The sequence below is a fragment of the Acomys russatus genome, chromosome 11 (genome assembly GCF_903995435.1).
Source record: "Acomys russatus chromosome 11, mAcoRus1.1, whole genome shotgun sequence".
In the NCBI taxonomy this organism is placed as follows: Eukaryota; Metazoa; Chordata; class Mammalia; order Rodentia; family Muridae; genus Acomys; species Acomys russatus.
The window spans coordinates 32,709,539-32,726,982 of NC_067147.1; the positions used below are offsets into that span (position 1 = coordinate 32,709,539).

Consider the following 17,444-nt stretch of genomic DNA (forward strand, 5'->3'; position numbering starts at 1 on the left):
ACCAAAGTTGAAGTAAGATCAGGTAAACAAATTAAATAGTCCTATTTCTCCCACAGAAAAAGAAGTCAATAAAAGCCTCCCATCTTAAAACAAACAAACAACACAAACAAACAACACAAAAACCCCACAGGGCCAGATGGTTCCAACACAGAATTTTCCCTGACCTTCAAAGAAGAGCTAATACCAACGTTCTTCAAACTATCATACAAAAAATAGAAATGGAAGGAACATAACTCATTCTATAAGGCTATAGTCACCTTGACACCTAAACCACAAAGACCCAATAAAGAAAGAGAATTTCAGATGAATTTGTTAAGAACATTGATGCAAAAATACTTAATAAAATCCTCGCAAACTGAATCCAAGAACACATCAAAGATATTCACCATGATCAAGTAGGCTTCATCCCTGGCATGCAGGGATGGTTCAATATATGGAAATCCATCAATGTAATGACAATATAAACAAACTGAAAGAAATAAACTCCCACATGATCAACTCCTTAGATGCCAAAAGAAGCATTTGAAAAAAATCCCACACCCAATTATGCTTAAAGTCTTGGAAAGATCAGGGATACAAGGCATATACCTAAACATAAAAACGGCCATAAAACAGCAAGCCAATACCCAACATCAAAGTAAATGGAGAGAAACTCAATGAAATTTCACTAAAATCAGGGAATAGACAATGCTGCCCACTCTTTCCATATCTCTTCAATATAGTACTTGAAGATCTAGCTAGAACAGTAAGACAAAAGGAGATCAAGGGGATCCAAAAAGGATATGAGGAAGTCAAAGTATTGCTCTTCATAGCTGATATGATAGTGTACATAAGTGACCCCCAAAAATCCACTAGAGAACTTCTAGAGCTGATAAACACAAAGTGGCCAAATATAAGATTAATTAAACAAAACAAAACACCAGTAGCCCTCATGTATATAAATGACAAATAGGCTGAGAAAGATATTAGGGAAACTACATCCCTCACAATAGCTACAAATAATATAAAGTATATTGGTGTAGCTCTAACCAAGAAAATGAAAATCTTGTATGAAAAAAACTTCAAGCCTCTAAAGAAAGAAATTTAAGAAGATAGCAGAAGATGGAAAGATCTCCCATGCTCATGGATCAGGAGGATTGACATAGTAAAAATGCCCCTCTTAAGGAAAGCAATCTATAGATTCAATGCAATCCCTATCAAATACCTACACAATTGTTTATTGACCTTGAAAGATTAATTCTCAACTTCATACAGAAAACAAAACAAAACCCAGAATAGCTAAAAGAATCTCATAGAATAAAAGATCTTCTGGATAAATATCCATCTTTGATATCAAACTGTATTATAGAGCAACAGTAACAGAACTGGCATGGTACTGACATAGAAATATGCTAATTAATCAATGGAATAGAATCAAAGACCCAGAAATGAACCCACACACCTATGCACACTTGATTTTTGACAAAAAAGCCAAATTCATACTATGAAAAAAGATAGCATTTTCAACAAATGTTGTTGGTCTAACTGGATATCCACATGTAGAAAAAAGCAAATAGATCCGTATTTATCATCCTGTACAAAACTCAAGTGCAAGTGGATTAAAGACCTTAACATAAAACGAGACACTAAATCTGTTAGAAAAAAAAGTGGGAAAGAGCCTTGAACTCATTAGTACAGGAGACAACTTCCTGAATAGAGCACATGGCTCAGGCTCCAAGATCAAAAATTAACAAATGGGACCTCATGAAACTGAAAAGCTTCTGTAAGGCAAAGAACACTGTCAACAGAGCAAAACAACAGCCTACAGACTGTGAGAAGATCTTTACCAACCCTACATCTGACAAAGAGATATTATCTAAAAATATAAAGAACTCAGGAAATTAAACACTACTACTAAATAATCCAATTAAAAATGGGGTACAGAACTAAACAGGGAACTCTCAACAGAGGAATGTCGAATGGCCTAGAAACACCTAAAGAAATGCTCAACATCTTTAGTTATGAGGGAAATGCAAATCGAAATGACTCTGAGATTCCACCTTACACTCTTCAGAATAAGTATGATAAAAAATTCAAGTGACAGCACATGCTGGTGAGGATGTGGAAAAAGGGGAACATTCCTCCATTGCTGATAAACAACCACTCTGGAAATCAATCTGGTACTTTCTCAGAAAATTGGGAATAGTAATACCTCATAACCCAGGCATACCACCTCAGGCATATACCTGAAAGATGCTTCAGCATACAACAAAGACATTTACTCAACTATGTTCATAGCAGTTTTATTTATAATAGCCAGAATCTGTAAAGAACCTAGATGTCCCTTAATCAAACAAAAACAAAACAAAACAAAACAACAACAAAAAACTGGAAAAAAAAAAAAAAAACCAGTAGGACATTTACACAATGGAATACTACTCACCTATTAAATATAAGAAAATCTAGAAATTTGCAGGCAAATGAATGGAACTAGAAAGGATCATTCTGTATGACTAGAAAGACACACATGGTATATACTCACTTATAAGTGGATATTAGAAAAAAAATAAGTGGATATTAGCCCAACAGAGATATCTTTTGAGATATCCTCCCCCAGCGAGGGTCATAGAGACAGATGCTAGGACTCCCTGGACTCCCAGTGAGAGTGGTATGGAAGAATGGGGAGATGTAAGGACCCAGAGAGTTCAGCAGCCCCACAAGGAGACTACCATCAAGGCTGCTGGATCTGGACCTGGGGGCCCTGAGCAAACTGTTGCACCAAGGACAATGCATGCAGTAAATCTAGACCCCCCTATTCCAATGGCTTGCTTATTATTCTCCATAGGTGTAGAGAGAGCAGGGACTGCCTCTGACATGAACTCTGGTGCCCACAATTTGATCACTTCCTTTTGGTGGGGAGGCCCAGCAGGCACACAGAGAAAGGGGAAGAAGGCTATCAAGCAGAGACCTGATAGGCTGTGGTCATATGTTGGGGAAGAAAGTTCCCTTCTGTCAAATGTCTAGGGGAGGGGAATATGATGGAAGAGGGAGGAAAGGAGGGTGGGAAGGGAGGAAATAGCAATAGGGATGTAATCTAAATATATTATAAAAAATTAAATTTTTTAAAAGAAAAAAAGCAGTGTATATATTTATTTATGAAAAAGGGGTTAAAGTTATATTTTAATTAAAAAATATTAAATAAACTATTTTACAGATAACCAAATTAGGGATCAAAGCAGTTAAAGAGATATAATTTGATTTTAAAGCTTATATTTCCTATTGTACATATAAATACACACACACACACACACACACACACACACACACACACACGCACAGCCATTTCTTCAAGTTTATAATATTTACCAATAAGAAATACACACATGGATAATATAGTTTAGGGCAGATTTAAGGGGGGCATGAGGTTATTCAACCCATGTGGCTTTTCATATGCCTCACAAATAGTAAGCCAAACAAATGGGAAAAATCTTTGTACTATACTATATAAAATAAGCAAATTGATAAAAAAGTATCTTCTTTTTCAAAGATAAGTAAGCTAAAATTTATATTAAAAATGACAGTCATGAGGCAACTATGGTTACTGAAAGCTTTGATACTGGTAGTAATATTTATAAAGTAGAATGAAAAAAGAGAATTCATGTCATGGATCATGTGGTTTTGCCAGGAAAATGCTTATAGGGATGTCCAATAAGAGCTAGAAACTTCTATGATAAAGTTGAACGAAAATAATGTCTGCTCTCTCTACACTCCTTCCTAAGACTCAGTTAAGGATCTATGAAAAACAGAAAGAAATACCCAGCATACCCAAGACAATTTCAAACCAGAAACAAAAAAAATCTTAGCAAGAGAAGGGGAAGTGGGCACAAAGTACAGGCCCTATCCAATAAAGTATTTGGAACTAATACCTGCTGGAAACGGGAAAATGAGTTTTCCTCAACATTGTGATGCTGGGCATATCAACCACATCTCAGGCCAAGCCTCACAGCTCAGTAATAGCTGTCCAATACAAAATAAACTCCATATGGTTTTTTTGGTGTGTGTGAGTGTGTGTGTGTGTGTGTGTATCTGTGTGTGTTTTGTGTGTGTGTGTGTGTGTGTGTGTGTGTGTAAGAGGAAGAAAGAATATAAAGTAGAGAAGAGGTAGAATCTGGGAGGAGTTGGAGGGAAAAAGAATATGATGTCAAGAATAGGGTATATGATTATATGATATATATTATATGAATATATGACAAGATTGATTATTTGAAAAAATTTACAGTGAAAAATTTAAAAAGAAAAAAATTTTCAAGATTTGCTAAGCTGGAGTATTCTCAATATGAATTAATATACTCAAGTTTATGCTACCTAAGTGCATAAATCATCAGCACAGACAAATGCCAAACAGTATAAAGCATTTTAAAGAAATGACAAAGATACTGAATAGTAACTTTTTTCTATTGTACTAACAACCATTGCTAATTAAAATTAGCAAACATGGACACTCATTTTCAATTTACTCTTGAAAAGGAGTTTAAACAACCAACCCAGTCCTCTTTTTTTTTAACTAAATAATTTCTTTGAAGCATTAATTTATCCTATTCTTTGTATCACAGAAAGGAAAAAAGAATTTAACTTCTTAGTTTTTAAATTAAGTTTCAGTATTTACAGTGACACATTATTTCACTTGTAAGTGGCAACTCCTTAATATCCCAGTGTGCTGTTCGATGACTCTAACCCAGAAGAGTCTGTCATTTCTAATGGGAATGATGGCACTATTTCAACAATGCCATAGCTAAATAATACAAGCAAGCCAACACCATAAACATAAGGTTGTAGACTTCTTCAACAGAATCCAGAGATTCCCGAGAGAGAAGACAGAGCGCAAACTATTTGAGAAAGACTCTGTCTTATAAGAAACCATAAATAAAACAACATCTCCTTGGTTACTTTATGTAATTTTATAAAGCTAGTCCCTATTCTGGTCTCAAACTTGACTCAGGTGAAAGCCTCCACAACTCATAATACTGAAAATCTTCTCTGTACACCAAAACAACGCTCTTATCCTTCAATATGTGGCTTGAGAGTTAGGCTTCATAAAGGTATCTGCTAAGATATTGCATAATACTGGACAAAAGGGGCATTTTTCTTTTGGATGTGATGAAAAGTTCTGTTATCTATAGCTTTATTTAGCTAACGTACACTGAGTAAACCACTATTTTTCTATTTTACCCAAATACTGCATTTAATTACTAAGAAATATGCACGTGCGCGCGTGCATACACACACACACACACACGCACGCACGCACGCACACACACACACACACAAACACACACCCTCAGGAATGACTGAATCCTTGTTCTGCTATTATGTTAGAGAAGTTTTGGGGGTACAGAAAATTAATACAGCATGTTCACTGAGAAGGACATTTTTCTTCCAGAAAGAAATTCAAGGCTACAAACAGAACAAAGAGTGACAACAGACAGCATTCAAACAACATCCATAGAGGATTGTGTCTCAGGGCTGGACTCATGTGTGTTTACCTGTGCAACCTCATGCTTCCTTAGACAGCCTAGTTGAATAACTGACTCTTGCCATGTTCAAAGTGTTTGTTCAAAAAAAAAAAAAAAAAAAAAACCAACAAACCCTCAAAACTACATATTCAACCTGAGTGGGTTTGAGTTAGAACATCATTGTTTCAAAGATATAAAGTTAATTAATCTAAGAGGATTAGCTTCCTCCACGGTCAGAAAGGAGTGGCAGCCCCTTCTAAGGTTTGGTAGAGTATTAGATGAAATGCTATATAAAGGTAATGAGGTGAGCTTGGCACATAAATAACATGGAGCCACAATAGCTTTTCCTTTTAGGTAACTGAGCTTTTCAGAAAGTACCAGAAAATCATAATTAGGAATAGCTAAAATAGAAATTTAAAACTTACAACCCATATATTTGTGGTGCAATCTCTAGTCTGTTCAAGTGCATGTAGAGCTCAGTATCATGTTTCTTCAGCAGATGGTCTTGGATCTGGTTGACTTTCGTAACAATGGCAACTGTTGGCCCTGAGTCCTGTGGTCTAGCAAAGGGGATAGGGGTCATCAGAGTTTCTTTTCCCTGAAAATGAGAAAAATAGAACATGTATTATTTCAATCTGAAATTAAGAAACATGGAAATTGGTTTACAATTTATTCATCAAAATAGGTTTAAAGAACCATAACTACTTTATCACAACAAAGGCATAGACTATAGAATCATAAACCGATCGACAGTGGATGGACTCCTAAAGCCATTGCCAGGACATGTCTTCTGAATATCTTTCACTTCAACTGTTTCTCTTGTGACATTAAAGTTTCCAAAGAAATTTGCTGGAGGCAGTGAAGCCTTCAAGCTGCCTGTGGCAAGCGACTGACTGGTCACTGCATATAAATGCAACACTTAGATGAAAATGTATTTCTTATCACAGTGAAAACTGAAATTCTAAATGAAAATAGTTTAAGCTCTCAAAACTACACAAAACCGGAAAGAAAAACGGAAATCATCTTAGAACAGGAAATATTTTGTCTGTTGTTTTGTTAATTTAAGTAGCTGAGAAAATATTTAAAAACTCTAAAACATAAGTAATTAAACTAAAATCTGTGTTGGCCTTCACTCAACTTCCTTTTCTTACTACTTCAAATTTTAAGCCAGGCCTCCATTGACCATCAGCCTTAATTTTTATTACTCTGATAGTCACATTTGTAGCAACCTTTCCTAGCGATTCTTAGTTTGCCATCGATCTTCAATCTAATGCTCAAGCACAGACTTCCTTTTTAATACAGAAAATTCTCAAGTCTTATCCTGTACTCAAATGCTATCCCTGAGTAATTTCAGTCACGCACAGAGCATCAATAAAAATAAGCAAAATAAGCCAGGCGTGGTGGCGCACGCCTTTAATCCCAGCACTCGGGAGGCAGAGGCAGGCGGATTGTTGTGAGTTCGAGGCCAGCCTGGTCTACAAAGCGAGCCCAGGACAGCCGAGGCTACACAGAGAAACCCTGTCTCGAAAAACAACAAAACAAAACAAAACAAAAAAGCAAAATAAACTAAAGAATATGAATATTAAATGTATGAGTTCAAAAATAATATACTAGCAAAAGAAAGTCAAGTTATCTGACACAGATGTTTATCAGTGTGGTTCAATTAATAATGCATACAAACCTTACTAAGAGAACAATGAAAGTTTTTTAATAACCACATCTGTAATCCCAACACGTAGGAGGCAGAAGCAGGCAGATCTCTGTGTTCCAGACTAGCCAGGCTACACACTGAATCCTACAGACAGACAAAAAAGTTTATAATGATTTTATAATTAATTGGCAATACTGCATGAACAAATGCGTATATAAAGGAAAAGTTTCTATTTACTTATATGCAATCTTTATGTTATGTTTATTTACCTACCAATATTATTAGAATATGTTATAGATATATAGATTTACTATTATGTCCTATTTTCAGATTGTATTATGAAAATGATACAATCTGAATTACAATGAAATAACTAATTGTTCTGGTATATGCTGTTATTTACTGAATTTGTTAACTCAAGTGTAATGAAAAAATCTGTACTATGAGAGTTACCTTTTGACCATCATGCTCAAAAGTAGAAAACCAAGGTTCAGCAGTTTCCATAAGTTGTGAGAACATTGCACTAAAAATTAAATAAATAAAATAATGTTATATTTAATCACCACTAAAGTACTGATAATATAAAAAAAAAAGAAAAAAGAAAAAAAATCCAGTAGTCTTAGCACTTACTAGGCATCATGCTCCAGATACTCAGGGTTCAAGAGAATTTTCATTTCCTCACTTAAAAAGAATACAAACAATCAAAATGAGCAATTTCTTAATAACTGCAGTAAATGTAGCTTCTGTCTTAGTCTACATTCATAAGCTAAGTTACATACAATATGAAACTGAAAAGTTAGCCTTTCCAAGGGCAACTCCAGTAAAAAACAAAATCCTGTTTATTATATAGATTAAAAAGAAGGTATTTGCTTTGCTATCTCACAATGAAGTAACCATCTAATTATTTCAGAGGACATATAAAAAATGTGACAATAAATTCCTTGACTAAGTTTCTACAAGAATATTTTATTATCTTATAATAACCAACTTTTCATCAAACAAACAAAAATTATAATTATTGATTGAACATGCAACAACAAAATGTTTTTTTATTGGCTTTTTAAAATAATTTCATCTTAAAAAAAATTTCATCTTAACATCAGTCACTGATAGCAACTTTAACAAATCTACTCAGGGCTGTTCTACATTGTAATGAACCAAAACAGCAAAGCCTGCTCATTCTGAAGTTACTTTCAGTGACAAGAGTACCAGATACAAAACTGGCACGAAAACGTGACCCCAAGAGCAGCTTCATTCTTAGACCACAGAGTCAATCCAGGCAGTTAAAAGATAAGTTACTTGCATCAAGACTTGATGACATCAGTAAAGTTAGAAAACAGACCTCATGCAACTACTAATTCATACTAACTCATAGACAAAGGTTAATATAATTTGGGTGTGAGTCCAGCAAAACAGAAAGCTTATCTATGACTAGGAAAGATCATACAAATGTGCCAAGCTATCAGCGCTTTTTCCCCCCTGCATACTCATCTAGATTGGAATACCATCCACAAAATGTTTCGTGGTGCGTCACTGGAGTTTTAAGTTAGATAGCTAAATTTTAATTGTTACCAAAGATAAGGTCAATTATAAAAAAGAATAACTGAATCTGTCTCAAAAATATGAAGAGCCATTCTGAAATATACCAGCTTCCTTGGTAGTACTACTCCTTTCATGAACTAAGCTGAGTCAAACCTGGTGGGGAGGAAGTATCTCAGAAAGTTATTAAACGAACAGTGAAAACTTACAGCATGGCATATCTGGGCATTATCCATCATCAGCATTTAAAAAATTATAACAAAAATTTCCTTCTATGGTTCATTAATTTTATGTCTTCATTTGACCAAAAAAAAAAAAAATAAATAAATAAAAAATAAAAAATAAAAAAAGATTTTTTTTTTTAAGGCAGTGCTTCTCTATGTAGCCCTGGTTATTCTGGAAACGTGCTCCATAGACCAGGCTGGCCTTGAACACAGAGAAAACCATCTGTCTCTGCCTCCTGAGTGCTGGGACTAAAGGCTTGCACCAATACCACCTGGCTTTACTCTCCTTTTATTTTTAGATTTATTTATTTATCTATATGAGTGCTTTATCTACATGTATGCCTGCATGACAGAAGAAAGCATCAGATTCCGTTACAGATGTTTGTGAGTCAGCATGTGGTTGCTGAGAATTTAACTCAGGACCTCTAAAAGAGGTCTTAACTTCTGAGCCACCTGTCCATCACGCCAAACTTGTCCCTCTATCTAAACCAGCATTAGAAGTTAAAGTGATCAGTCTCATGAAATATAGCCAACTGTTCACAGAATATAAACCTTAAAAGTACCTTCAATCTGAAAAAATTTTAAATTTAAAATAACAAAAGATCACAGTGAAGGATGCAAAATTGCACTCAGAAACTCATTAAAGACTTGCCTGGGCTGTGCAGACTCGCTGGCATGTAGAAAAGCTTGGTGGTCACAGTGAAGGGTAAAGATGATAGGAGCTAGGAGCTCATGCATACCCTGAAACACAACGTCAGAAGAAATGATGAGGAAGATGCCACTAGTTTACTAATAGCTAGTACCAACTGAGTCAAATGCTTTTGTTCTTTTTCCAGTGTCTAATGACACCTTCAACATGTAAATACTTATTTAGTCAACATCTGCCATAAAGATGTACATGCTATATAGGAAAGCATCAAAGTGGATTGCTCCAAAATGAGTTCTATCTACTTTTAGAATTTGATTCTAATTCAACCAGAGTATGTATTTCTTCTTTAAAATATAGAGAACAGCTATCTTTTAAGTGACAAGACAAACAATAAATTGGCATGGTAGACAACCTTGCACCTGTCAGTTGCTCCAAGATCTGTACTCATAAATATGAATTTCACTTATGCAAATTATAATCATGAGCTACAGTGTAAAGATTTTTACTAAGGGCAATGAAGAACTGTAGACCTAAGAAATTATACCCAATGTTTTCATTATATAATGGCTCCAAATTAGGATGCCGTAGATTTAGAAAGAGCTGAAGTCAGCTAGCTAGGGATGTGGGATAATAAGAGAAACAATCTTTAGCAAGCATGACAGAAAATGAAGTTTTCAATATAATTTTAGACATGTTTAATCAGAAACTTGACATTTTCCATGTACGTCAACAATAAGGTTAAAATATTTTCTTTTACACTAATTGTTAACAGTAGATCACACTAATAGGCTTGCACATACAAAAATGTTAAGCTGCCACTCTTGCTTTAAAATCTTTTCAACTATTTACACATAAGAAGGTTGTTACAAGCTGGACACCATGGCACATGCCTGTAGTCTCAAAGCAGGAGAATCTCTGTGAGATGAAACCCAGACTTTCCAACAAAGCAATTAAGATAGCCAAGCTCACAGAACCCTATGCCAAAAACAAACAAAACAAACAAAAAAACCCAAAAACAAAATACCCAAAACAAAACAAAATCTCTAAAAAAATTGTTAATTATTGACTAGCTTTATTAATACTGATTTTAATTTTTTAAGCATAAAGTACCACACTTAGCACATAAATACAGATTATATTCTTTCTAGCACTTAGAGTAAGCAATTTACCACTTCCTCTTTGCTCAACAGATAAGGATGCTCTTTTTTATTTTCTTTTTAAATCAAGAGAAAATGTAAACTTTAGAGGGGGAAGGAGGAGGAGGAGGGGGAGGAGGAGCAGCAGCAGCACTGCCACTGCAGCCCATGCAACTAGAAAGGAGAGATTGTTTTGCTGGTAGAAAGGGAGGCTTCAGTGCTGTGAGGACAGATCCATATGGCCTTCTGTGTGGTCACGTAGGGTTGTGCTTGTCTTAGAAAGTCAGTCATGATGACATGACACGTGTGTGTGTGTGTGTGTGTGTGTGTGAGAGAGAGAGAGAGAGAGATAGAGATAGAGATAGAGAGAGAGAGAGAGAGAGAGAGAGAGACAGACAGACAGACAGACAGACAGACAGAGACAGAATCAGATAGCACTTTAGCAGACTCCACTTATCAGTTGTGGGAAGTCTTGAAATCAAATGATTTAGTAACATACTAGCAGTGATTCATTATTTACTTGTTATATGGAATAAACTACCATACATACCTAAATTATTTTACTTAAAATATCATGGGAACGCCCCAAAAATCAAGGGAGTAATAGCTTAAAAGCGAAGGAAAAAGAGGAGGGGTGAAAATGCTATAAATATAATTAATACTCAGGCATAGTTCTCAAAATTTTTAATTACAAAGAGTCATTATCTACTTAAGTACTCAATATTGAATGTTACAGAGAAGCAAAGTAAAATGAGAATGAAGCCAGGCAAAGAGACCGGCCTAATACCAAAATAAACACTAAACTTAAAAACTACAAGAGATAGCTGAATGGTGATCATGTTGCCAATTTCTAATGGTTTGTTCAGAACAATTTTTTAAAATTAGAACTTATGTACCACAGTTTCTTTATCCACTCTTCTAGTGAGGGACACTTAGGCTGTTTCCATGTTCTGGCTATTATGAATAAGGCTGCTATGAACATGGTTGAGCAAATTTTCTTGTTGTGTGCTGGAGCATCTTCTGGGTATATTCCAAGGAGTGGAATAGCAGGGTCTTGAGGAAGCCCTATTCCCATTTTTCTGAGATAGCACCAGATAGATTTCCAAAGTGGCTGTACTAGTTTGCATTCCCACCAGCAATGAAGGAGTGTTCCTCTCTCCCCACATCCTCGCCAGCATGTGGTACATATACACTATGGAATACTACTCAGCTATTAAAAACAAGGAATTCCCGAAATTTGTGGATAAATGGATTGAGCTAGAAATGATCATAATGAGTGAGTTAACCCAGAAGCAGAAAGAATCAAATGGTATATACTCACTTATATCTGCATACTAGCCCAAGGGGCATGTCCCACGAAAGCCTTCACTTACCAGGAAACTGGGACAGAGGGGAAGGCATCCTATTGAGACTCTAAATGAGAGACGCATGGGAGAATAGCAAAATAAAAGGATACAGAGGGTCCTAGAAATCTACAAGTAGAACAATATGATAGGCAGATTTGGGCCCAGGGGTCACGCTCAAACTAAGGCACCAGCCAAGGACAATACAGGAGGTAAACTTTAAACCCCTTCCCAGATCTAGCCAATGGTCAGAATATTCTCCACAGTTGAGTGGAGAGTGTTATACGACTTTCTCACGTACTCTGGTGCCTCACATTTGACCATGTCCCCTGGAGGGGGAGACCTGGTGGCACTCAGAGGAAGGACAGCAGGTAGCTAAGAAGAGACTTGATACCCTATGAGAATATATAGGGGGACGTAATCCCCCTCAGGAACAGTCATAGGGGAGGGGAATAATGGGAAAATGGGGGGGGGGGGAGGAATGGGAGGATACAAGGGATGGGATAAACATTGAGATGTAACAAGAATAAATTAATTAAAAAAAAAAATTAGAACTTATGGGTAGTGATACCTATAAAGGCCCTTGATATGTATCATCTAGAGAGTATAACCTACTGCAGAATATAGAAATCATCATTTCATATTTTCATTAATATTTATAATTTTAAGAAATCTCAAAGTCCATAGTAGTGCTTTTTTTAACTGCTAGTGAGACTGAACTCAAAATCTTTGTTAGTAATTTTGATTTGATTAGTTTATTTGTCTCATTGTGTGTGTGTGTGTCTGTATTTCTTTCCATCATGAACATTTTACAGGTCTAATTTTCGTATCAGATCTATCTTAATTGCTCTTCCATTTATTCATTGATGGAGGATTTCTCAATTAAATCCAGGCCTTGAAGATATGGCTAGTCATGGTAGCTAGGTTGTAATGGGGATCCCCATCCCTGTACTTCAAGGCTGGGATTACAAAAAGGCCTCCACAGCCAGCAACTATTGACATGGTTTCTGTAGATCTGAATTTAGCTCTACTCAAGTAACAATGCTGTAGTAACTGGACAACTGAATAGCCACACACAGAAGAATGAAAGAAGACGAATGTCTATCATCCTGCAAGAGCAACAACAATAACAACAAAATAATCAACTCTGAATCTTATCAAAAAGCACGAACAGCAACCCGAAATGCTTAAATTGCTAGAAGACAGGCAGTACATGACAAAATATAGGTATAAAAAATGACTTTCTACCTAGTGTTCTAGTGCTTAGTAATCAAGGCAATCAAATGGGACTTCATAACACTAAAAGATTTTTACAGTAAAGAAACAATCCACTGAGCGAAAAGGAAGGGCAGAGATTAGGGATATTTGCCAGCTCTTCATCTGAGAGGGGGATAAATGTGTAGAATATATAAACAGCTTAATAAACAGAGTCAAGAAAAAAAAAAAAACTGGGCTATGGATCAAGGCAGAAAATTAACAGAAAAAAATTCTAAAAAAAAAAAAAAAGTTTAAAGAGATTTACATCCTTAGCAATTAGGGAAAAGCAAGTTAAAATTACTTTAAGATTTCATCTAACCCTATTTAAAGTGGCTAAGATCAAGAAAACAATTGTTGGAATTTCAAACTGCTATAGCCACTCTGGAAATGAGAACAGAAAATTCTCAAAATTCTAAAAGTAGGTCTACCTCATGACAGGGTGACCCTACTCTTTGGCACATACTCAACAGATACTTTCTCAGCCATTGTCATCACTGTCCTATTTACAATAGCCAAGAAGTGGTAACAATCTAAATGTCCTTCAAGTGAAGAATATGAACATAGGGTACATATTCACAATAAAATTCTATTGAGTTTTAAAGAAAAATGGGATAATGAAATAATGCAGGCAAATGAAAGAATCAGTAAAATTTTATTATACTTTAAAAAAATTTTTTTATTAATTTATTCTTGTTACATCTCAATGGTTATCCCATCCCTTGTATCCTCCCATTCTTCCCTCCTTCCCATTTTCTCCTTACTCCCCTCCCCTATGACTGTTCCTGAAGGGGATTTCCTCCCCCTGTATATGCTCATAGGGTATCAAGTCTCTTCTTGGCTACCTGCTATCCTTCCTCTGAGTGCCACCAGGTCTCCCCCTCCAGGGGACATGGTCAAATATGAAGCACCAGAGTTCTTGTGAAAGTCATACCCCACTCTCCACTCAACTGTGGAGAATGTTCTGTCCATTGGCTAGATCTGGGTAGAGGTTTAAAGCTTACAGCCTGTATTGTCCTTGGCTGGTGCCTTAGTTTGAGCGGGACCCCTGGGCCCAAATCTGCCTATCATAATGTTCTACTTGTAGGTAACTGTGGTACATATACACTATGAAATACTACTCAGCTATTAAAAACAAGGAATTCCCGAAATTTGTGGACAAATGGATTGAGCTAGAAATGATCATAATGAGTGAGTTAACCCAGAAGCAGAAAGACTCAAATGGTATATGCTCACTTATATCTGCACACTAGCCCAAGGAGCATGTCCCATGAAAGCCTTCACTTACCAGGAAACCGGGACAGAGGGGAGGACATCCTATTGGGACTCTAGATGAGAGAAGCGTGGGAGAATAAAAAGTAGAAGGATCCAGAGTGTCCTAGAAACCTACAAATATTTATTATACTTAATGAGGTAAGCCAGACTCCAAGACAAAGGTTCTTTCTAATTTGTGGATCTTAGTCCCAAACACTTTGACTTAAGCATGCAGCCTGTAATGAGCTACAATAGCCAGGAGAGTAGACAGTTTCGAAGGGGGAGTGGTGAGGGAGAGAAGAGCCTCTAGAGAGGGATGTAGGAGAAACTTAGTGTTGTGAAGGGGGAAATGGGGAAAAAGTGTGCGGCTTTAACTGGGTAAGAAGGGTAGTTACTGTGTGCAGGGAGGAGAGATAAAATTATGGATGTTTGAAAAGGCCACAGGCAAACAGTATGGTATAAGCTTACATTAAATAACTATATGACAAGGGGTGTGTAAATAAGGATAATGCTTTCCCCAAGGGGCACAGATTGTCTAGCAGAAAACTCAGTGGCAGATATGCAAACTTTCCCTTCAAGTTGTTGTCAGGGGAGTCAAAAGATGCCCAGAGAGCACACACTATTGCCACTATCTTAGCTGCCTCTGAGAACTTGAAGGTAAGTCCTACTGCTTAAAACATCACACATAGCCAGGCATAGTGGTGCCTACCTTTAATCCCAGCAGATCACTGTGAGTTCGAGGACAGCCTGGTCTACAAAGCGTATCCAGGACAGCCAAAATTACACAGAGAGATCCTGTCTCGAAAAGAAAAAACAAAGCAACAACAACTAAAAATCAACCAACCAAATAACCAACCAACCAAACAAACTCAAAAAACAAAACAAAACAGAACAAAAAACAAAAACCCACATCACACGCACTGGAAGGGGGCTTAGAGAAACTGAGATGGAAGTGACATGGAAACAGCTCTAGAATTAGCAGTCATATTACTGGAAGGTACAAGATATGAAGAAAAAAAAAAAAGGCAATCAATAGTTCTTCCCAGTTTGAAGCTAAAAACTATAACAATGATCACTCTGGTAAGATATTTCCAAAGATCCAATAGTGCCAAGTGTATCTTGGGAGATCAGCAATATTCGTCTAACTGGACTTAAGGCCCCTCAATAGGAGGGAATTCATGCCTTGCACTGTGAACCTAGCCAACCAGCTATGGTTGGAGGGGTCATACATCCTAGTTTTGCCCTTTCTTAAACCAATACAGTTTCTAATGAATTCAAGTATGTATCCTTATAAGCAAAGGTAAGTGTACGTCTGATCTATCATCAAGGAAGCTTCATTTTGCATTTCTGAGATGAAGTCAGGGAATCACACCTGGGGGAAAACTAAGAGACTAAGTTACTGGGAGTGTATAAATTCATTTGGTATGTCACAATGCAACCCTGATATCAAAGGCTTGGGTAACAACTAGAAAAGTGGCTGAGAAGATTGCTAGAGCCGGAAGACAGGATGCTGGGTTTTCTAGACCTAACAAGAACGATGCAGCATTGAAATCTCAACACTATGGTTGTGTAAATAAGGCATGCATAATCAAAATATCATTTGACATGTTAATGCGTACAGAGGAAACCTCACAAGCCCCCCACCCACAGATGAGAAGACACAGGCAATCAATGGGAGAGAAGAGAATCCGTTTTCTCAAGGAATGAGTCCCTTTATAGTTTATCCAATCCCCAATAGTCAACTGTAAACACAGAGAGGAGCATCACTGAACACACACCATATTTGGTGTATATGCGCATATAGATATGTGTATATAGTGTAACAATAACAATTAAATAAGAACAGATTGTTCACTTGAAAGGAGTGGAGAGAGATACAGGAGGATTTAGATTGAGGAGAGAGGGAGGTGCCAATGCTGTAAATACAATATACATGTATGACATTCTCAAAATATTGCTGAGATTTCAATGATGTTTTATTTAAGTATTGTTGACTGTTTAGTTTCTATGGCACTCCTCTCTGAATGACCTAATTGTTCAAATATCATTTGTCATCTGTTATCACAATTTGACAAATGCCACGTATGTTGGGGACACAATAATTAACAACATGGGCAGGTTTCTAATTTAATAGGGGTGTATACATTGGAAGGACATACACATTAATAAAATGAGCATTAAAACGACTAAGTTATGAAATAGTATGTGCATATACAAATATGTGGAAATAAGTATGTATATGCACTCAGTCCTCTATGTCAATGTTCTGCATCTGTGGCCTGAACAATTGGTAGACTGAAAGCAGTACCAAAATGGGATGCTGAGGAGATGGGTCAATCAGTAAGGCTCTTCTTGCATAAACATGAGGACCTGAGTTTGATGCTCAACACCTACGTAAAAAAGCCATGTGCAATGGCATGCATGTACAGCACCACTTCAGCATACATGTATAAAGGAAGACACTGGAGGTGTGCCTGGTAATCCGTGTAGTTAGTTAACTCCATATACACACAAAGAATAGTATAAAATAATTAAAAGGAATTCCATCTACACTAAACTTAGTTCTTTAAAAAATTATTTTTCTAAAAATATAATTTAGTAATTCTTTGCAGATACTTGTACTATATTAGTTATTATAAGAAGTTTCATTAAGTATATGGGTGAACTTATGTAGGTCATGTGCAAATGTCACAACATTTTCAAATAAAAGGTCATGGATTTTGGAATACACATGATATCTTAGCGCCATTTCTCTAAGGACACTGTGGAATGATTATATATGAAACCTTACATCCTTTAAAAGCCCAGCATAGTTCAATGTATGTATATTGACTAAATGATCAACCAGTTATCATATTTATATTTTGAAAAGCTGAGCCGAATATTTTTAAAAAGTGTTATT

General features: G+C 36.3%; 1 protein-coding gene across 1 annotated transcript in view; it reads right to left on the reverse strand.

Moving 5' to 3' along the window:
* Tbc1d5 (TBC1 domain family member 5) overlaps positions 1–17,444 on the reverse strand; it is a 414,735-nt gene that overhangs the window by 164,016 nt on the left and 233,275 nt on the right. The window contains exons 10-13 of the mRNA XM_051153048.1: positions 9,559–9,647; positions 7,774–7,824; positions 7,597–7,666; positions 5,918–6,090 (exon numbers count right to left, since the gene is read on the reverse strand). Coding sequence (XP_051009005.1) covers positions 5,918–6,090; positions 7,597–7,666; positions 7,774–7,824; positions 9,559–9,647 — 383 coding nt within the window. The remainder of the gene's footprint in view (positions 1–5,917; positions 6,091–7,596; positions 7,667–7,773; positions 7,825–9,558; positions 9,648–17,444) is intronic.